This window comes from Meles meles, chromosome Y (assembly GCF_922984935.1).
Source record: "Meles meles chromosome Y, mMelMel3.1 paternal haplotype, whole genome shotgun sequence".
NCBI lineage: Eukaryota > Metazoa > Chordata > Mammalia > Carnivora > Mustelidae > Meles > Meles meles.
Window position 1 is genome coordinate 977,285 of NC_060088.1, and position 22,511 is coordinate 999,795.

Consider the following 22,511-nt stretch of genomic DNA (forward strand, 5'->3'; position numbering starts at 1 on the left):
CCGCAGGGAACACGGACCGCTCAGGCCTGGGCGGGCGAACGTGGATGCCGGCCACACCAGTGGTTAGAGATATGCAAGGGGGTGGCTGTGCCTTCCCAGCCACTCTGACATGGGAGTCCTCTGTTTCCTCGTGTTCGGGACCCTGCTTCCAGAAGGGGAGGATGTGAGCGCTGACCTTGAGCTGTAGGCATTAGTCTGCGGCCCGTCTCAGCCCTCAATCTCATTAGTAAAGTAATCGCCTTAATGGAAGATCCCGGGGAGATCCTCTCTGCTGGGGTGGGGCGTCCTGTCTGAGAAGGGCTGCTTGCACGTTAATCAAGCAAATGCGAGCGGGGGTGGGTCATCCTGTCCCTCCTGTGACCCCCTCCCGCACCCGAGGGTCATTCTGCGTCTTACCTCCAGCTTCCGTGCACGCGGCTGTACAAGGACATCTCAGGCTCTGTCATATAGCCCGTGGCCCACCCAACCACAGGACAAGCCTGGCGTCTTGTCACAACAGTGTAGAGCTCTCCCTTGGAGCCTTGCCTGCACCCCCAGACAGGCAATGCTGTCCCTGAAATGGGACACGGCATGGGCAAGGCATGGTGAGCGGATGCTGAGCTCAGGCTTGCAGGGGCGTGGGGTGGAGGAAAGCAGAGGCCACAGGAAGGCCTACAGCCTCCATCTGGGCATCTCCGAGACTAAGCAAGCTGGACTGGAACTTCAAGTTGATGAAACCCCACGACGGGGACCAGGCCAAGTGGTAGCACTACCCGGGCGTGGAATTAAAGCCAAAATAAATGAGTAAGATACAGAAGTCAATCACCAGCTGAATAAATATGGGGATAATCACAAGAGACGGGGGTCGATTAAAGGTTTCTGCAGACCTACCCAACATCGGCTTTCCTCCTCTCCCTCGGTCTTCAAATCGGAAAGGGAGAAGCCGCGTGTTGATCGCATGCGGGCATTTTAATCACCCGCACGAAAATCCCGAGACACCCGGAGATGGTAGGTTTGCTCCTTGAGATTGCAGGGCACAGAGTGGTGCACAGAAGTCCGCAGCGTCTCTGCAGGTCAGCGGGGAGGAGATCCCGCCGTGCGTCATGTCTGTACGCATCAGCAGTGACGGGAGCCCGCCGAGACTCTACACATCAGCGGTGACCCCTTAGAAGGCGTCCCAGTGAGGACAAAGCATCCATAAGAGCGGAGAAGCTACCGGGCACCGAGAAACGGATCTGCAAAGAAATGCAACTCCATGAAACGTGGAAAATACTGTTGAAGGACCACGAAAGACCCCCGGCCTCAGGGACAACCATGAATGCGAGAGGCAGGAAACCTTGTAGTGCTGGGCTGTCTGCTCAGGGTCATTTCTAACTGAGCCATGCAGGCATCCCTGTTCAGGGTCATTGCCATCGACATAGCGGGGAGATTTTTCGGAGAACTTGGGAAACTGAGGTGAGGTCCACACGGAGGAGAAGTCCATACTCCGGCAGGTGCACTGCGGAAAGGGGTCGTAAGCGGTGCTGTGTGCAGGGCTGCAGAGACACGACCAGGCTGTCTGCCAGGATGTGGTGGAGACCGTGCAAGTGAGGGGGTCCCAGACACCAGCTGGACGCCACCGCCCTGACCGGGGAGCCCAGAGGTCGACCTTGTCACCTGTGGGATGCGGGGAGCCACGGAGGGATGCTCAGATCAGAGGACAAAGGATGGTGACCTTACAATGCTGAGAAGACAGTGCCTTGTAGGGGGGACATTAAGTTGACTTACAGAATAATAAAGTAAATGAAGTGAAATGAGATGCAAAAGAATAAATTGGTTCCGTAGTGAAATAAATTGGTTCTGAAGTGAAATGAAATAAAACAAATACATGAATCTTTAAAATAAAGCAATATAGGGGCATCTGGGTGGCTCAGTCGGTTCAGCGTCCAACTTTTGATTGCGGCTCAGGTCGTGCTCTCAGGGTCGCGACATCGAGTCCCGCGTCACGCTCTGCGCCCAGTGCTGGAGCCCTCTGCTTGAGGTCCTCTCCCTTGCCCTCTGCTCCCCCTGCGTGTGCTCTCTCGCTCTCTAAAAGAAGTAAACCTCTTTAGAAAATAAAATAAACTCATAAAGTAAGATGATATAATAAATAAAAATGAAATGATAAAATGAAAAATCAAACAATGACATAAAGTAACAAACAGTGAAACGAATGCAAACATAGAAATACAAGAAGGAAACGAAATGAAAAGAAAGGAAACACAATACAGTACAATACAACATAAAATACGAAAATGGCACGTGGACCTCTTGCAGCCACGAGACCCCGCCTGCCTCGTCTCTGTCCCCGCTCCGCTCTGCCGGCACCGGCGGGGTGGGAACGTACCTGTCCCCCTTCCTCGCGTGAACCGGGCATGGCCGTCTTGCGTGCAGCCTGGACCCTCCCGCCCGGCATCTGAGGCCACCGCCTTGTCCATCCACCGCTCCCCCGGGGCCTGCAGTGCATCCCCAGGATGCCCGGACGCCCGCATCCCCTGCTGTCTGTCCGGAGACAGACGGACGGCATGTGTGGGGACGAATAACGTGACCATGTTTCAGAGGCCACGTTTCGGAGACGCCCCTCACTAAAGTCCCTACCGTGCACGGTTAGCAGCGGCCAGACACGCGATTCGTAACAGTTTCAGAGCCCAAGTCTGTGGGATGGGGTCGAGGGCATTTGCCGGCTGGGGAAAGCCAAGGAAGATGGGACTTCAGAAAACGTTGGAAGGATCCTGAGCCGTGGAAGGCAGCTGAGCTCACCCTGTCTACTGTGGGTTAATTGTGTCTGTTAAATGTGTCCCCAACATGTCCATGTCCTGATCCCGGTAACCTCAAGATGGGAACTGGTTCAGAAACAGGGTCTTTGCAGATGTGATGAAGGAAGGATCTGAGATGAGCTCGTCCTGCACCAAGGTGGCCCTAAATCCATGACAGGGCTCCTCGTAAGAGACAGAAGAGGAGACAAAGACACAGAAGAAGCCATGGGAAGATGGAGGCAGAGATGGGAGGGACGTGGCCACCAGTCCAGGGATGCTTGGAGCCCCAGAAGCTGGAAGAGGCAGGAAGGACCCTTCCCTGAAGCCTGTGGAGGGAGCACGACCCTGCCCCCCGGATCTCCATGGTCCTGCCCCGCCTGGATCGCAGTGGTCCTGCCCCGCCTGGATCTCGGCAGTGATTCTGGACTCCAGAGCTGGGGAGGATACGTCCCTTGGTTTTAGCCCAGTATGTCTTGTGTCGTTCATGATGGTAGCCCTGGGAGATTAATGATACCCCGTTGTCTGCCCATGGAAAGGGGACTAGAGAGTCTTCAGTGCCTGAAATGAGTCATCAACGGTAGCCACGAGCAACCCTATAGTTTTGGATCCATTCCATCGCTGATGGCTTAGGGAGGGAGGGGAGATGTGTGGGGAGGGAGGGGACAGGTGTGGGCTGTTCTGGGGCTGTGTACGCAGCGGGGACAGAAGGAGCCAGCAGGAAGCCAGCGAGGACTCTCAAGCTTTGTCATCCCCTTAATAGGGCTAATGGGATTTTCTGGAGTGATCCGCCTTTGGCTCTCACTGGGCTTCCCACAAGGAGCTCGGACGGCAGCCCGGACCGGCGCTTGCCAACAGACCCACACGGCCTGCCGCTGGGACAACCGGGGACTCTCAAGACCAGCCTGGCGTGGGACAAAGATGAGTTCCCCCGAGGAGCAGGCATACCGTCTGCTGACCGAGTACTCAAATGGGTTCATGGTCTCCCAGGTAGGAGCCCGGGGAGAAGGTTCCGCAGGCCACGCTTGGAGCCCATCGGCGGGAGCTGGGCGAGGGCAATGGGGCGTGACCACTTAATGGGTACAGAGTGTCCTTTCGGGGTGGACTGTCCCGGTGTCTGGGCAGAAACTTGTCCACGGGGACGTGGGGCAACATTTATTCAAAGATAGGGATTGAAACACTGAAAACGTTATTTTGTGACAGGGTCACACGGATGCTCGTCCATGAACACACGGAACAGGCAGGGATGGCTTAAGCTAGAGGCGAGTCTGGGGGGTCCATCCACAATGTGACGCACGTCAATATGTCATCCCTCCTGTGGCTGAGCAGATCCGGTGCGGAAACCGGAGACACGCGGGCCACGTGGGGTGTGACGGCATTTACGCGTAACGCCGAGAACATGCAAATTCATGGGAACAGGAAGCCGAGGGGTGGTCACTGGGCGGTGGAGAGGGCGGTGGGGAGGGATGGCCAACGGGCACGGCCTCTCCTTTTGGGAGGATGGGAACGTTCTGCAGTCCGTCAGAGGTGGTGGTTCAACAAAGCAGTGAATGAGCCTCACGCCCCGGAGTTGTTTCGTTTAAAATGCTTGATGCCGATTCTCCTGCTATGTGGATTGTAGTTTTATATTGTATTTTATTTTTAAAAGATTTCATGTATTTATTTGAGAGAGAGACAGCATGCGCGAGCAGGGGAGACAGGCAGAGGGGGAAGCAGGCTCCCCGCTGAGCAGGGAGCCCGATGTGGGGCTCGATCCCAGGACTTTGGGATCATGACCTCAGTGGAAGGCAGAGGCTTAACCATCTGTGCAGCCGGCGGGGGCCACACCCACGGGCACCATGGCACCGTGTGCTTGCCAGTGGTATTTCGGGTGCCCTGGGGCAGATGCCATGAGATACGAAGACGTTTTGTCTTCCCTGGGTCACCGAGTCACGGACACCCTAACACGGCCGTGCTTTTCTCTTAATTCATAACCGAAGTGGATGCTGAGTTTGGGCAGAGGTCACGAATACGGAAGCTGCGGTCGTCCCCAACCGAGCTCACAGGTCCCCTCCCAATTCGGTCTGTCGACCCCCATGGGTTAAGCATTCCTCCTGCAGAGCCTTTGAGGTACGGAAAAGGACCGTGCTTCTACCAACCATAATAATTTACTGCATTTCTGTTGCTTGAAGACGCAACTTGCTTGTCCTCGTGGAGTGTTTCCAGACCAGTTGGGGTGGTTTCTTCTCACTCACATTGCCGCGTTATAAATTTTGGGATCAGTACGTGTGACGCTGTGTTACCCCCTTGTCACAAGGTTAATGGAAGAAGATGGAACACGACCTTCACAGAATAGTACTTAATACAACCTTGATACCATAAAGCCCAACACACCCTTCACAGAAAAGAACTTAATAGTATCTCAGGGCACCTGGGTGGCTCAGTGGGTTAAAGTCTCTGCCTTCAACTCAGGTCATGACCTCAGGGTCCTGGGATCGAGCTCCGTATCGGGCTCTCTGCTCGACGGGGAGCCTGCTTCCCTTCCTCTCTCTGCCTGCCTCTCTGCCTACTTGTGATCTCTCTCTCTGTCAAATAAATAAAATCTTTAAAAAAATTAATAGTATCTTGATACAATAGAACTGAATGCAATCTTGATACAATAAAACCCAGTACAACCTTGATACAATAAAACTTAATACAACCTTGATACCATAAAACCCAACACAACCTTCATAGAAAAGAACTTAATAGTATCTTGATACAACAGAACTGAATGCAATCTTGATACAATAAAACCTAATACAACCTTCATAGAAAAGAACTTAATAGGATCTTGATACAATAAAACTTGATACAACCTTGATACAATAAATCCTAATACAACCTTGATAGCATAATACTTCATACGACTTGGATACCATAAAACCTAACGTGACCTTGATAGAATAAAACTTAATTGGATCTTGATAAAATAATACTGAGTAGGACCTCAATGGGGTAAGACTTAATATAACCTTCCCAGAATAGTACTTAATATGACTTAGCTAGAATAAAACTCAATATGACCTTGATAGAAGGAGTTAATAAAATCTAAATGCGGTAGGAGTTCCTGACGGCTCAGCGCAAGATGTCATAGAGTCGTATCAGGAGTGAATGCGTCTGTAGCAAAATAAGAAACGACATCCCTTCACCCGAGCGAGCGTTAATGCCGTCTTAAGAGAATAAGGCTTGAAGCAGGCAGAGTCGAGTCCCTCCTACACGGTTCATTGCAGAAGTTCCTGCAGCATTAACAGGATGCCTTTGTACCACCGTCACAGAAGAACGACTTGATACAATGTTACTAGAGCGAGGCGGGCGGATCCCTCGCACAACTTGATACAATGTTACAAGTATAAGAGTTTGTGCGACTTGATACAATGTTACTAGCATAAGAGTTTGTGTGACCCTCACAGAGCGCACACGGATACAACCTGATATGAGCTTAATCGAATTTTATAGGTGGGGTGTCTGGATAACCTTGATAGAACTTTCCTCCAGGGCTTCTCAAATGGGGACATGCCCCCCCAACTCAGAGGACACTCGGCAGGGTCTGGGGACATTTTTGGTTGCCACAGCAGGGATGCGGGTGCTCCTGGTGTGTGGCAGGTGGAAATCAGGGACCCGACCCCACATCCTACAGTGCAGGACGCCCTACCCCAGACAGTCATCCAGCCCCAGGTGTCAGCCGGGCTAGGGCTCAGACACGCTGCTTTCTTGGAATCTGAGTTACCAGGACCCCCATCACAGAGGTACCAGTGAATGCAGTTTCACTGCACACCCCCACCACGGCCGTGTGCGCGTGTCGGGCTTTCCGCGCGCTCAGCCAAAACGCAAACACCAACCTACGTACGACCTCACAAAGCACGGAGACGGGACTTAGTTTTTCCACATTCACGTCCATCTTGGACGAGTGCCGAGGGAGGCACCTGCGCTCTAGGACCGTCTGCGCACGTGGGACGGGAGTGTGTGCTTCCGTCTCGGCCAATCTCGGTGAGGTGGCCACGGTCTTTGCACCGTGCATCCAAAACAGTGTGTGTAGGAGGAGAAAAAAATGCATTGACTTAGGCATGTTTTATGCCTTATGCATTATTTTCAGGCACGGCCTGCTAAGTTCTGTAGACAGGTGAACGGAAGAAAACAAAGAACACGGTTTAAGACTGACACCACCATTTGGGGAACACCGGTGACCTCTGAACAGCGACAACACAACACAAATAGTTTGCAAATTGGAAACAACGTGGTCCTGACTTTGTGCCCACAGGTTATCGTTGCCAACCGTGGAGAGGCAATGACCGGGGTCTTGAAAACTCAACGTGGGTTTGCAGGTGGCGGTGCGGGACCCTGTCCCTCCCCGGGTGTTCTCTTTGGGGACCATAGGTTTCCTTCAGAGGGTGTTTCTTTCCTACAATGGTTCCCACACCGCGGGCTTTTCCGAGTGATGCTGTTCTGGCCATGCCGGGAGGGAGGGGTTCAGTGATGAGCTTCTGAACACAGACGGGGTGGGGGCTGCTGCAGAAGCCCACACCTGCTCAGACTCCCCCTTTCCCCGAGCCGGCCAGCCAGTGAATGGCCGCGGCACCCTGAACACACTCGGCAGCATCGGCCCTCGCCCTCCCTGGGGACCAACCCATCTCACAGATGTCGTAGCTCCGGACAGCTGGTCAACCCCACAGCACCTGGAACTGTCGAAACAGGTCCTTCCAAGTGCACAGTGGGAGCGTGTTTCATTTAATTTCCCTTTTCTTTTCATTTCGTTTCAGTTATGCTGTTCTGCTTAAAATATTCGAATGTTTGCTTAAATTGTACGCAAGCATTTGGTTTTACATTTTGAAATGCAAGTTAAAAGTTTTAATGAGTTCAAACATTGAATTTGAAAATTTTATTTTTATTCTTTAACTTTAAAAAAATTATTTAAAAAATTTTTTTATCATTTTAAAATAGCCATAGCATCAATTTTACCATCTTCCCAGTTTTTACGTGCACAGCTCAGGGGCACTGAGCTCATTCACACTGTTGGACAACCGCCCCCCTCCACCCATCTCCAGAACTTTCCGTCTTCCCCAAACTCTGTGGGTGGGACTCTGCTAGGGACCCCACATATATGGAATCGCACAGGATTGGTACTTCTCTGTCTGGCTCATGTCACTGAGCACCATGTCCTCAAGGCCCACCCACGTCCAAGCAGGGGCAGAACGCCCTTCCCTCTCAAGGGCACGTCACAGTGTCCACTGTGTGCATGGACCATAATTTTCTCGTCCATTTGCCGTAATGCACACTTGGTTCTTCCATGTTTTGGCCACTGAGAGTGCATCCGTGAACACGGGTGTACCAGGATCTCTTCCAGGCTCCACGTTCAAGTCTTTGGGTCCACACAGAGAAGTGGGAGTTCTGGTTTCTTGGCCATTCTGTGTTCGATTTTTCAAGGAACTGCCATTGCATATCCCACAGCAGGGCAGGGTCCCCTGAAAACACACCCCTGGCCCCCTGGGGTGAGGGCGGTTCCTAGGGCGCCGCAAGCTGGACCTTTGTTTCCAAGGTTCTGTTTGCCGCCTGTGAGCTGGGCGTGTTTGACCTTCTCGCGGAGGCCCTGGAGCCCCTGGGTGCGGTGGCAGTGGCCGCGCGACTGGGCAGCAGCTTGCACGGGACGGAGCTCCTGCTGGACACCTGCGTGTCCCTGAAGCTGCTTCACGCCGAAACCCGGAGGGGAAAAGGTAAGCATGTAGCCGTGACGTAAGTGAATGGGCATGGCTGGGTGTCGATAAAACTTTATTTACAAAGACAAGCAGTGGGCCAGGTGGAGCGCCCAGGCTGTGGTTTGCTGACCTCATTCTAGAGAGGTCTCTACATGCTGCTGGACACATCGGTACCCCCACAAGAAAAAAATGGGGGAAAGATCGCAGGGGAGTACTTTTCATCAAACTAAATTTATCCCGCTAAAGGGCTGCCATTCCTGACGACAGTACCTTCTCATTTTGGTGTTGAAATGACTCTGTCTCATGGAATATGGTGATGACTAGGGGTTTCTTTTCCTGTCTTTACTTGGCAACATTCCAAGTTTCAAGGATGTGTCCCTCATTCGGACCATTTTCAGAACTGTCGATTCATGACGTGGTGAATGTAGAAAGCGTGGCTTGAGCCGGAGCGCCCAAGAGCAGGAGCGTTGGCCTGGCTGTGGCAGCGATGTCAGGGGCCTTTGTGCTCGTGGCATGGAGTCATGCAGCAGTTGGGGTCCTGGGGTGCAAATGCCAGGGATGGGTAAGCTTGAGCATCTTCTGGGGGGGTGACCGCTCTCAGATGCCCGGGCGTGGAAATCCAGAAGGTACAAGGGTGCAAGCTAGCTGGAACCAGCGCCCGCCACTCCCTGAGAGCAATCTTTGCCCATGACACGTACTGGGGTGGCTGACCCTGAGCTCGCACCCGGAGGAGGACACCCCAGCCAGGAGACAGCGGGGGCAGGGAGTGCTAGTGGAGGCAGCATCTGGCACAATTATCAGTTGTCCCTCAGCCCTGGGGCGTTGGGTGGGTGCCGACACCCAGCTGGGGACCACCTCATGCAAGACAGCGGGGGCTCCGTGGGAAGCAGGGTCCCCAGGAGAGGAGGTAGGGAGGTAGGCTCGGGCACGGGACTGGCCATGTGCAGATGCCGCAGGATGGGGTAGCTCACAGCAGGGCACTGGCCCAGAGAGCACCGGGGCCGTTGTGGTCCTGCGGCTGCACGTTGTCTGCAGGGCATGGTTAGAACGATGGCATTCAGCCGGGGCTGGTTGCCTGCTGCTTGGCTGAGCGTGGCAGAAAGACAGTCCCTGCTGCGTCCACGTGATTCCCGTTTTGGAGATGGTCGTATCACCAGTAGAGGGCAGGTCCCTATCGGGTGCTATTTTAAAGCCCACGGATTATAGAATAGGGTTCCCCGTCAGCCTCCTCCTTCCCACCTGCTGCACCAGACCTCCCAATGGGATTTGCCCAAACGGAATGGAGCAGGTGTGCCCGGTGCCCAGTGGCCACCGCCCCCCACCCCAGATCTTCAGGACGAGCCCCCGGGCTAGAATCTGCTGTGCAAAGGCGAGAATCCTGATGTAGCCAATGCTGGCACCAGCACCCAGCAAGGACCTGGAATCTAACTTTGCCTTTTGGGTTCTCTGTGTTTGTTTTCAGCCTTGTATCAAAACACAGAGCTCTCCCGCACCTACCTGGCCAGGGCCAGCCCCCAGTACCAAGGCAACATGCTGCGGTACCTGGCCAGGACGACATATCTGTGTTGGGGCCACCTGGCCCAGGCTGTGAGGTGAGCATGGCCTCGATGGTGTGGACCGGTGCGCCGGGGCTCCCTGGGGGCTGGTTTCGTGGCGTCTGTGCGGCTGAACTGCCAGGTTTCTTGGAGACCAAACACGACGCCGCTAGGTCTGGACCTCCAGAGCAGATGTGAGAAACCCTCCTGGTCTTGGCTGAAGGAATCCATGAAATGCAAATCTGCCCAGTTAGGAGTCCTTGTGGTTTGATGCTCTCCAGGGAAAGGGCCCTGGGCCGAGGAGACAAGGTGGGGAGGATGGCGCACAACAAGATTCTGCCTGAATCGCGATGGTTGTGTGCCTCACAGCTGCTCCTGGGCTCCACGCTGTGGGTGTCTGGCGCTGGATGACTCTCTGAGGTGGGGTGTCCTGGGCTCTGCAGGGTGTAGAGCAGTGTCTCTGGTCTCCTCCCACCACGTGCCACTATAGTCTCCCCAGTCATGATAATACACAAAATGTCCCCAGACACTGATGAGTGTGTCTTGGCGGCAGAACCACCTGCAACTGGGAACAGTGGCACAGATGGATGGATACATAGATGGGCAGGTAGAGAGGTTGGTAGATAGATATAGGGATGGATGGATGATACCACAGGGATGGGTAGATGGGTGGATGGATGATGGAGGGATGGTTGGATGGATGGACAGGTGGATGGATGGATGGGTGGATCATTGATAAATATAGGGATGGATGGATAGATAGTTATAGGGATGGCTAGATGATGATATATGGATGGCTAGAAGGCTGGCTGGCTGGCTGGATGGATGGATGGACAAGTGGGTGAATGGATGCATGGATGAAAAGATGATTGATAGATACACAGATGGATGGATGATGAATGGATGGTTGGATGGACAGATGAAAGATTTACTGATAACTATAGGGATGATGGATGATAGTATAGGGATGGCTAGATGAGTGGATGGATGGATGGATGGATGGATGGATGGATAGGTAGATAGTTATAGGGATGGCTAGATGATGATATAGGGATGGCTGGCTGGATGACTGGCTGGCTAGATGGTTGGATGGATAAATGGATGGACAGGTGGATGGCTGGATGATGGATGCATGGTTGGATGGACAGATGATTGATTGATTGATAGCTACAGGGATGATGGATGATAGTATAGGGATGGCTAGATGGGTGGATGATGCATGGTTGGTTTGATGGGTGGACAGTTAGATGGATGTGGATGGATGATGGATGGGTGAATGGATGATTGATAGATATAGGGATCTGTATCACATAGATTATAGATGATAGATAGAGGGATGGATGGGTGACAGTATAAGGATGGATGGATGGATGGATGGATGGATGGATGGATGGATGGACAGGTGGATGGATGGATGGATGGATGGATGGACGGATGGATGATAGGTAGATGGATGGAGAGGTAGATGGGTAGGTAGGTAGGGAGATTGATAGTAGATGGATATTGATGGATAGGTATTTATAGATAATAGATGAATAGATATTGATAGGTATAGATAGATATTGATATGCATTAGAAGACATATATAAATAATAGATATTGATAAATGGGTATAGATAGATGACAGATACTGATAGGTATTGATAATAGCTCACTAAGACTTTTGCTGTCCCCAGAGGCCAGCCGATGAGTCCTGTGGACCTCCGCGTCCCCTGACCGCACGTTACTTTCAAACTTCCTTTAGACGGTCTTTACAGCCCACTGCTTCCTTGCTCACACGGCAGAGCTGGGCTCGTGGTGCAGCATGCCACCCTGAGCAGACACGTGTTCCGGCCCAGAAGGGGGTATGAGCGTGTGTTTGGTGACTGACTCCCGTCCCCTGCTTGTCCTGTCTGTGACGGGAGGTGAGGTTGTGCGATCCAATGCGTGGGCCAGCGGGTGCTCCCTGACCGTGTCAGATCCCGGGTGACCGTGTCCTGCCGTTTGCAGGGACGGCAAGAACCAGTATCCAGAGGCGTTTGGGGTTCCCTCTGACGAGCTCTTCACCGCTATCTACAGGTAACGCCCAGCACCCACGCTTGCGGGAGGGTCTTTCAACACATTCGCCGTGAGGAATATATGGGTCCAATCGAAGCAAAACAGGGACGTTGGTATTTAAAATTAAAAAAAAAAAGATGGCAGGTTTTTTGGTGTTGGTCAGTGTCCTGAACAGGTGGGAATCTGTCCTTCCTTCCAAAGGCCTCTACACAAAGCAACAGTGATGTAGAAACATGAGGAATGGGTTTTGGTTGGGTCAGAGTCACCCAGGTAGCAGGTCGGCTCTAAGAATGCACATGGCGCTGCTGTTGGCGGAGGTTCTGGTTCCACAACCCCCAGGTGGCGGTGCCCCGATGGCTCTTTGCAGGGTTCCTAGCTGACTGAGGGCCAGGAAAGGGGAGAAGGATGGGCAGGGGTGCAGAGTCCTCAAGGGTGGTGCCTCCCGACCCGTCCTGGGCTTCGCCCTCGTCCAAGTCCCCTGCTCCGGCCAACGCTTCTCCCCTGATTTGGATGTCCACACGGTCTTGACGGGCGTGGTTCTGCGTGCAGATCCGAGGGCGAGCGGCTCCAGTTCATGAGGGCTCTGGAGGACGTCTGGAGCGTCAGCGGGAGGCGCGTGCTGGCCGCCTTTGACCTGTCTCCGTTCCCGCTCATCTGCGATGTTGGTGGTGAGCGTTGGCCCCGCAGGGGGAGCTGTGTCTCGGGGCTAGCGTGCTCCCTACTGTCAGCTGGGGAGGGAAGACGACTGGGACGCCATTCAGGATCGGGGAGAAACCATCTGCACGCGTCCTGCAGGCTGAGAGGGTCCCGGCTTCTCCTGGAACCGGGTGGACCCTCTGGTTCTGACCCCGTGCATCGGGGAGGGACGGAGACTCTCTGCCTCCGGGGACACTGCCGGTGCCCAGGCCATGCAGGGGTCGACGTTGGCGTTGCTCAGTGGGACACGAAAGTCTTTAGACCACGGTGGGGTGCACCAGTCACGGAGCTCTTGGAAAGCAGTCAGCTGGGCCGTCTAGTCGACCTTCCCACGCGGCCTTCCCGGGACAGGCAAAGCGCTGTGTGGGGCTGCCGGGGCTGCCGGGTTTTCTGGGCTCTGGGGGTCCTGATGCTAACACGGATGAGAGGGATGCCCGTGACTGGAGCATCTCCTGGGTCTGAAGACTGGGTGTGGCACATCCTAGAGCAGACGCAAGAGTGGGGGTGTGGGGTGGCCAGGTTAACTCTTGGTCCCCTTCAAGCAAGCGCTCTTGCCCTGACGGCCCCTGCTGGTCCCATAGAGGAGGCATGAGGAGCAGGAACCCCGTTAGACGGGGATTCAAAGGCTCCCGACACCATGTTGGCCCAGGGGCACGTTCTGGGGGTGACTCCAGCCTGACGTTGGGTGTGGTTCCATCCTTTGAGCAACACAACGTCTTGCTGCCTTGGGCTGAGCTGCCTGGGATGCAGACAGGGTTCAAGGTGCATCCAGGGGTCCCCCAGTCCTTGTCCTCTGAGGTGCTCATACCCGTAGTCCGCATCAGGGCAACCTCCCTCCACTGTCTCTGGGAGCAGGGCGCCATGATTGGGAGCCCTCGTGTGGTTTATTCAAAAGCAGCCCCTGTGCTCGGCTTGCTGTGTGACTGTGGGCACGTTCCGCGGTCTCTCTGTGCTCTAGAACCCTCAGATAATGGGGCAGCCCTGCATGGGACTGTCATGGTTCCCAAGTGCATGTCTACCTATGAGGCACACAGAACGGGGTCATGGTGACCCCACATGGACGCCCCTCCAGGGGTCCTTGGTGAGCCAAGATGCATGTTTCTCATACCTTCCTGTCTGCCTGTCCTGTTCCGTGTCTGCTTCCAGGCTGTTCTGGGGCTCTGGCCAAGGAGTGCACCTCTCTGTACCCCGGGTGTCAGGTCACCGTGTTCGACATCCCCGAGGTGGTCCAGACGGCGAAGAAGCACTTCTCATTCCTGGAGGACACACGGATCAGCTTCCGTGAAGGTGGGTTGCTTCCGTGCTCTCTGCGTGTGCCCCGGGAAACACAGATGCTTCCCCCGGGGGCTTAGGTCAGGCCAAGGTTGCGCCGTGGGCACAGCTTCCTCTGCCTGTAGGCAACTGCCCTCAATGTAGAATCACTGTCCGTGACGCTTGGAAAGCAGCGTACGGCTAGATGGTGTCCTTACAGTTAGTTCCTTCTCGAGCACTTGGCTGGATGGAAGACTCTTTCCTCAAAACTTGTGTCCACCTAGGACTGGTGAACAGGGCCTTATTTGGAAACAGGGTCTTTGCAGAGTAATGAAAGGAAGGATCTGAGATGAGCTCATCCTGGGTCAGGGTGGCCCTAAATCCAAGGACAGGGGTCCTTGTAAGAGACAGAAGAGGAGACACGGACACAGAGGAGAAGCCACGGGAAGATGGAGGCAGAGATGCGAGGGACATGGACACCAGCCCAAGGATGCCTGAAGCCCCAGAAGCTGGAAGAGGCAGGAAGGACCCTCCCCTGGAGCCTCAGAAGGGAGCACAGCCCTGCCCCGCCTGAATCTCAATGGTCCTGCCCCGCCTGGATCTCAATGGTCCTGCCCTGCCTGGATCTCAGACTTCTGGTCTCCAGAGCTGGGAGGGGATGGATTCTAGGGGCCTAAGCCCCCAGCTGGTGTTGCTTTTCTTACCCAGACCCCAAGACCTGCATGCGGGTGTCTAAATCCATGCTGGTACGTGCAGTGGGTTAAAGGGAAACTCAGGGTCATCTGCTGACTCAGAAGAGTAGGGAGAGTTTGCCATTTTGAGGCTCAGACGCCATCATCGTGGCTGGTATTGTGTACCTATAGGGTTGGATTCTAGCTTTATGTAACATCCCCAAGCTTTGAACATCATGGATTTGGGAGAACTTACTGTTCATTTTTTTTAAAAACATCGCATTAAAATGTAAGAAACCTCGATGACCAGGTTTGGCGCCCCATTAATTTTGCACCCAACAGAGTGCCTGACTCGCCTCACCCCGAACCTGGCCTCTGGGCGTCTTTATCACAAGTCCTGGGATGAATTTATGTGCTTCATCTGGAAAATAGGAGGAACATACGGACTTTAGAGGTTGCAGGGTCAGGTGAGAGAGCAGAGTACCTTATTATCACACAGCAGAACTGGGCTTCTGCGGTCCTTGTCATTGGTCACAAAGGAAAACCTCATGGAAACCGCCCTTGTGTTCTTCATCCTGGGGTCTGGATTGTCTCCTTCACCTGCTGTACAGTAACATACGGCCCACCAAATGTGGCCCCTGGGCCAGTTTGCCGACCCCCGTCTTCTGTGACTGATGGAAGAAAATCCGTTTGGAGGACTCCCCTCGTGGTCTGCCCTACCTCATGGGGAAATGCCTGTGGGCCCCAGGACAGGGCAGAGTGATGGACTGACCACTGTGGAATCCAGTGCTCACTCTTCCCAAATCCCTGTGAATTTGTAGAGTTTGGACAACATTCGGCTGCCGGTTGACCCCGCACACCCCGCACGGACTGTTGACTGACTTCAACGCGTCAGACAGGAGCTGCCGACCGATGGCTCGGGGCGTCCTGAAATCATGGCTTGGAGAGCTGTGTACTTGCAACCTTAGGAAATAAGATGAAAATAACATCATTTTGCAGATCTGAAGAATGGAAAGGGACCCCAAACACCGTCCCAAGTTTTCTTGTCTTCCCCGAGACTTCTTTTGCTCAGGGCGAGGTCTTCCTGTCCTGGCTGGGAAGACGTGAGGACAGCTGGACACCGTCAGGCGACTTTTGCATCCTGGGTGCAGGTGCGGTCCTGCGGGGTCGACTTGCAGACTGACCCCAGGGCACCTGCCTGTCTTGTAGGAGATTTCTTTAAAGACCCGCTTCCCGAGGCAGATCTCTACATCCTGGCTAGGGTCCTGCACGACTGGACCGACACGCGGTGCTCACAGCTGCTGGCGAGGGTCCATCGCGCCTGCAAACCAGGTGGGTCGTGGGGCCTCATGAGGGCAGAAGGCACCCGGGGCAGTACGATTGCTGGCTGGGCTCGGGGGCTGTGGGCAGCCAGCGTCTGAGGTCCAGCGGGCATCCTCAGGCTGCCTGGTCCCTTGCTCATGGCCGTCTCTCCCTGTCCCAGGCGGCGGCGTCCTGCTGATTGAAAGCCTCCTGGATGCAGACGGACGGGGCCCGCTGACCACGCAGCTGTACTCGCTGAACATGCTGGTGCAGACGGAGGGCCGGGAGCGGACCCCCGGCCAGTACCGCGCGCTCCTGGCTCCCGCCGGCTTCCAGGATGTCCAGTGCAGGAGAACGGGGGGCATTTACGATGCCATCCTCGCCAGGAGATAGCTCCCCGTGGGTCTGCAGCGACCCGCCCAACCGACACCCTCGGTAACGGGGGGATCTCCGTGAGCTTCCTCATTCCTGGGGGGCCGACAGCGGGGGGGGGGGTGTCTCTGGAGACTGTTGTCAAATGCCCATCACTCTGCTGATTTTGCCTTGTTCTGTTCTTTTCTGCTCTGCTGTGCTGTGTCCCAACCTGTTCTGCGTCTCCGACCCTACTCCGTTCCATTCTGCCGAGTTCTCTTTCATTCTACCCATTCTACTCCGTTTTCCCGGATTTCTGGCCCGTCGCGGACGAAACCGTACGCCTGTGAGCCGCACCACACAGTATGTTGATGCACGGACACGCTGTGCGCAGTCGAGCGCAATCGAGCTAACGCACACACCCCCCGGGGTGACTTTCTTATCGTCGTCATCGAGGACATTTCTATTCTGCGTTCAATTACAACATTTGAACAATGGATGTCTCCATGGGTGTATGAGTCTGTGTGTGCGTGTGTTTTTGTGTGTGTGTGTCTGTGTGTTTTCCCCCAAACACCAACTTCTTGAGCACCAGGTACAGGATTTTCTGCCCTGGATTTAGGTATTGAGTTTCCCAGATAAGCCAATAACAATCCCACATACTGACAAGTGCTATAGGATTTGGGGAATTAAGACGGGAACCCACAGCTTCGAGGTAACCCATTAGAGTGTCCCATGCCGGGAGTCCAGTCAATCTGCTTAAAGCGAAACTCGTTCCTGGGTGCAGCCAGGCCTGGTGCCTGGGGCCCTGAACTCAGCATCCGTGGCCCTTGGCACTCACTCACGCACTTGTCTCCGAGACCTGGACGCAGCACCTGCGGGTACCTATCGTTCCTTTAACCTCCACAGGGCTGCAAGGGAACCCGTAGATAATCTCGATGCTATAGGAGGTCCCTGCAAGCAGGTAGGACGCAGGTTGGCCATGTCTATTCCCAGGATTTGCCTCTGAGAATAAGCTGACCTTGGGCAGGACATCGGCCTCGTTGGACCTGCAGGCTTCCCACCCCAGAACGGGACTGGTTAATCTATCAAGCCCCGTGTATCTCACACCGTCTGTGAGTCTGAAGGGGTTGAAACCCATGAGTCTCAAAGGGGGCGACTTTGGTACAGTCTGGAGTCGTTCCTGGGCCGTCCCTTGAGGAGGAGGTCCTGTGTGCTCGTGCAGGGTGGGGACCAGGTACGAGGTTCAGCACCCCGCACGGCCCAGGATGCCCCAGGCAGTGGTCCAGTCCCAGACGTGCACAGCGCTGAGGCTGAGAAGGCCTGGGTTAACACGTGGCCCTGTTGGAGCTTTGCCAGGGGTCATGGCTGTAGCGACAAGGTCGGGCTTCAGGGATGCGTACAAGTCTGCCCGACGCTGGCCGGCTGAGGGCTTGGGTCAGGCCGACCCCACAGCGGGACAGCGGGAAGCCCGGCCCACGGAGGGTCTGCCTCTCCTCCGGGGGAGATGGGGATGCGCGGCCGGTGCAAAAACCTTCTTCAGATGGTGCCTGCCGGCTCCGGGTTGCAGAGTGAGTCCTGGCCTCCGTGGGCCCGGGGGGACTCTCCAGGAGTGACCCTCCAGGGCTCCAGGAAACACCTGTTCTGACTTCGACCCCATTGCTTCTCAGGACAGCCTGCAGGGCAGGAGGGGGTGTGCGTGTGTGTGTGTGTGTGTGTGTGTGTGTGTGTGTGTGTGTGTCCTCCTGCTGTTGCCACGGCGACGCGTGGACTGCTGGGGCCGGAGCTGCCCGTCTGTCAGCAGGTGGCGCCCTGGGGCCGCGGATGGACCGCGCTCCCGCATCCATCAAAGGCCACGAATCCTGCAGACAGCAGACCCCCCAAGAGAGAAGCAGCCTTTCTCCTTCAAACGTCGGGTGTCCTGAAAAGGAGAACAACGTCCGAAAGTACCTTTCCATCATGTTCCGCTGTAAAGGACAAATACCAATGAATACAAATCACAATACGCACGAGGTAGTCCTCACCCACAGAGCAAGAGGCTCCCTGTTGCAAATAAGGCACGGCGCCGTCCCCCCTTCCTTTTCTTAGAGCGTTTGCTTCTGGAGAATTTTTTCTCCATCTCCTGCCCATGGGCCAACCTCCAACAAGCCTGGGGCTGGTCTCGTGGCTCCAGGACCCAGGAGCCTGGCGGGAATGCGGTGGAGGAAACAAACACCTTTCTCCGAGTTTGCTGGTGGAGGGACTGAGCCTTGGAGGTGGGCGTCTTGCTCGCTCTCCCACAGGACCTTCCACCGGGGGGCAAAGCAACACGTGCAGAATGTTGACGTTAATTCCCGTTAATTAGCTGGACGTTGCGTTCCAGGAGGTTTCGGCAGAGCGTTTCCTGAGGAAACCCTGGCAGGACACGTGTGCGTGGAGGGTGGGGAAGCTTGCTTCCCGCCTCCCTGCTCTGCCCCACCGCAGACGCTGCTCCGGGGTCAGATCCCGAGTGTTTCCTGCGTTCTGTGCATGCTCTGAGGTCAGCTTCCCTGCTCTCTGCCCAGCACACTGGACAAATGAGTCTGGATCTGGGTTTCAGTGACCCATCAAGGTGCAGTGAAACCAGACCAGATGGTTCTCATTGCATTTCTCATTGAACCTACGTGTTCCTGAGCCGTGTCCGTGATGCAGGGATATGGGGAGGGAGGACACGCTGCATACCATGAAACAGGGCATACAGCCAATGTCCCATGAGGGCAGGAGCCTGGTCAGCCACACTGAAGCCCCTTCTTTCTTCCTTCGCTTGCAAACACTATGCCTTCCCGGTTTGCGGAAAACACACGGACACTTGGAGATATTTTAAAAGCAAATAAAAAACAATGCAAAAACCAAAACCACACCAAAACTAGTGACCCATGCTACAACAGAGACGAACCACAAACACATTATGCTTAGAGACAGAAGGCGCTCAGGAAAGGACAGGACAGGGTAAGGTTCCGTTTTTATGAAATGTGAGAATACAGTGCATAGGATCCCGTCATCCCTCATGGTGCCCCTGAAGCCACGTAGATGGCCACGAGGTCCAAACCCTGAAACAGAGCATGAAAACGCAGTTCCCAGGGGGGGCCTGGTCCACCAAACAGCCTCTGGTCAGACTCTCTCGGCAGAGCCCTAGTCTCCAGACAAGGACGGGTTCGTATGTCAAAATCTTGCGTGTCCAATGATGAAAACCACATCCTTGCCTGGATGCCACATTCGTGTCTCCCCCAACTCGCAACCCCTCCGGAATGACACCCCGGCTGAACCCCACTGTCATGGACCCTGCAAACCCACTGTTGTTGTTGTTGTTGTTTCTTGTTTGTTTGTTTTTCTGGGACACCGTGAACTCAACATTGTGTAAAGACCCCAGGTTCTATCCGTTCACACGACGCGCCATCTGTCTCTCCTGTCATCAGATGCATGGAGCGCAGTTTGACAGGAAGAATCCACGAAATTATACCCATGTGCCGAGAGCGACAGCCCGCTGGAGATTGTGCAAATTCCTTGCTGTGTGTTTGCCACCGTGCAACCGGGACGCCTCCTGCAGACGCCCACGGGTGTTTAATATCTTGTCTGTTCCGACATCTGTCGGAGGTTTGTTCTGGGAACCTGGGGCCGGAGACACCGTCCATAGTTTGAAGATAACCGTTATTAGACATCCTCAGGTGGAGAGAGGTTGCGTGTGCCTTCCGTATGAAGTGACGCCAACATTCCTTGAGGGGCATTTATGGACATCACGATTTTAGGAAAGCCATACGTCTTCTTCCCCATTTAAGGCAAGAGATCGATGGAAACAAATATAGTATGCAAAGTACCAGGAAAAAAAAATTAAAAAAAAATAAAACATCGTTCAAAATGTCTACTTAATCGTCTTAAGATAGATCGCATTGTTTGGGACACTTTCGTGGAGAGGGAAAGTCCCTGAAAAACATCGGGTTGTGTGGTCCCTTTGAGTTTAAAATACTGTGTTTCAAAAGATTGTGCCAGGGGGTATAGCTCAGTGGTAGAGCATTTGACTGCAAAAGGTTGTGCCAGCAAGCTGGAACCTTCTTCCCTGTGTTTCTCCGACAGTATAAGCTGCCATCGCGGGAGCGAACTGAATATTTTCCAGAAGAAATCCTCCTGTTCCTTGTAGACCGTCTCCTTAGGGTCTGCTCCTGCACAAGTGAGAACCCTTTTGCGTGTGGGAGGGCAGGTGCACGACGCCCCCATCTGCAGACTAGTGATCTCTTGTCCATTATTTCTGCTACGACTCCCCTTTCTTGTCCCCCCTCCCCAGAACCACCCTGTCTGTAGGAAAAACCACGTAGAAATACATTTTTGCAGGTAGCAGAGGTAAATGGCTCCAGAAAGACCACTGGAGACGCCTTATGGGATCCTCCCGATCCAGGCTGAGCCGGCTCTGCCCTGCATGATGGACACCTGCCTGGCCCCATGACAGAATGACTTCCGGGTGGGCTCAGCCAATGGGAGGCAGCGGTGGGACGGGAGGGGGCGGGGCCAGAGAGAGGAGCCGGGGTAATTCTTCCTCCGCTCTCCCCCAGGGCTGGCTGCTAAGGCTTGGCAGGTGCTTGGCTTCTTCTCCCCGAGCCGACCCTCTTGGGCTTGCTTCTTGAGACCTGGGGGTGCATTACCCTCCCCTGGCGGATCCCCTTTCGCTGAGCCCACTCTGCCAGAGTGTCCCATCTGTGGCGTCTAAGCCACGGACCCACCCAGGAGGAAAGCAGTGGTTCCCAAAGTGCCAAGGTGTACAACAGGTATTGTAGCTCCTTATCCGAACTGGGCGTGACCTCACCGGCTAAACAATATCGTGCTTTCTCACTTTTACAGTATTTGGTAGGGATCCCTGGTGGCTCAGTGGGCTCCTCGTCCCTCTCCTTTTCTCCTCCTCTCTCCAAAATAAATAACTAAAATCTTTTAAAAAATTCTTTTAAAATTTTTTAAATTTTAAGTATTTTAATTTTAAATGATTTTAATTAAATCATTTTAATGATTTAAAAAACATTTTATTATTAAGTAATGTCTACATCCAGTTTGGGGCTCAAACTCACAACCCAGAGATCAAGAGTCACATGTCCCACTGACTGAGCCAGCCAGGCGTCCCACAGAGTTTCCTTTTGTATCTTCCGATGTGATTTGTTAACAAACATAAAGTCGCATAGTAGGGTTTTTTTTTGGGGGGGGGGGGTTTGTTTTTTAATAAAAAGAGGTTCAAAAGCCTACAAAAATAGCCAGGTTTGAGAAAGTAGAAACTCAAATTGCTTTTTTAAAATGCTTCATAGTAGGGACACCTGGATGACCCAGTGGGTTAAAGCCTCTGCCTTCGGCTTGGGTCAGGATCCCAGGGTCCTGGGATCAAGCCTTGTGGGCTCTCTGCTCCGCCGGGAGCCTGCTTCCCCCCCCCACCCCCCACCTGCCTCTCTGCCTACGTGTGATCTCTGTCTGTCAAATAAATAAATAAACCTTAAAAAAATAAAAATAAAAATGCTTCATAGTAAAATTGCTCCCAGATACCTGAGGCCCAACTCCAGGCTGAGAAGGTGGGATGGCGGGGCTAGGGGACGTTTTCAGGAAGCCACTTCCCGCAGGTGTCAATGAGCGGTTGTCACAGTGCACAGCAAGGGGCACCCTTGACTCAAGAGTTCGTGGGCCTCCGGGTCTACCAGACGTCTCTTTAGAAATTCATCCTGGGGAAAGAATGCTAGATTATCTTTTTGTAAACAGATGCTGCCTTAATGAGACCAGCCTCCCCGGTGGTGGCCTCCCCCCTCCCCTGTAAGATGTCTGTGCTAGGAATTTACAACCCACATTAGCCGAGATGACACTCTCATTTTCACCCGCCTCTCCCGCTCTTCATCTCCTTATCACAGACCTTCTGTTTGTCTTGGATTTTCCATTTCCAGCGTGTGTGACAATTTCCAGAGAATTTGTGAGGCAACGTGGGGACCCTGGCCACGGAGCCACGACAGGGGAGGTCCCGTAGAAGATGGGCGAGGAGCATGTTGGTGTTTAAGACACGGTGCAGTTGGCGATGAGAGCTTGTGGGGCAGGAGGCACCAGGGGATGGTCAGGTGGGGCTCACGAAACCAAGGACCCCGTGACACAGGCACGGGGAAAGTGCCGTTTGGACCACCACCATTCTGTACTCAGGAGGGAACACAGATCTGGCATGTCAGCCACGGGGACGAGCAT

General features: G+C 54.1%; 1 protein-coding gene across 1 annotated transcript; it reads left to right on the plus strand.

Annotated features, from left to right (window-relative positions):
- The first annotated feature begins 3,671 nt into the window (after positions 1 to 3,671).
- Positions 3,672 to 17,394, plus strand: LOC123935812 (acetylserotonin O-methyltransferase-like). Its single transcript, XM_045996608.1, has 8 exons — positions 3,672 to 3,740; positions 8,305 to 8,479; positions 9,924 to 10,053; positions 11,986 to 12,054; positions 12,583 to 12,701; positions 13,876 to 14,016; positions 15,861 to 15,983; positions 16,135 to 17,394. Exons 1-8 carry the CDS (start codon positions 3,672 to 3,674, stop codon positions 16,344 to 16,346), a joined length of 1,038 nt encoding a protein of 345 aa, XP_045852564.1. The 3' UTR covers positions 16,347 to 17,394.
- The last annotated feature ends 5,117 nt before the right edge of the window (positions 17,395 to 22,511 follow it).

Bases quoted from the DNA above. Each gene is read 5' to 3' on its own strand.
- LOC123935812 (XM_045996608.1), top strand. From the start codon at position 3,672: ATGAGTTCCCCCGAGGAGCAGGCATACCGTCTGCTGACCGAGTACTCA. The intron at 3,741-8,304 runs GTAGGAGCCCGG...TTTGTTTCCAAG, and splicing joins ATGGGTTCATGGTCTCCCAG to GTTCTGTTTGCCGCCTGTGA. The intron at 12,702-13,875 runs GTGAGCGTTGGC...GTCTGCTTCCAG, and splicing joins GCTCATCTGCGATGTTGGTG to GCTGTTCTGGGGCTCTGGCC.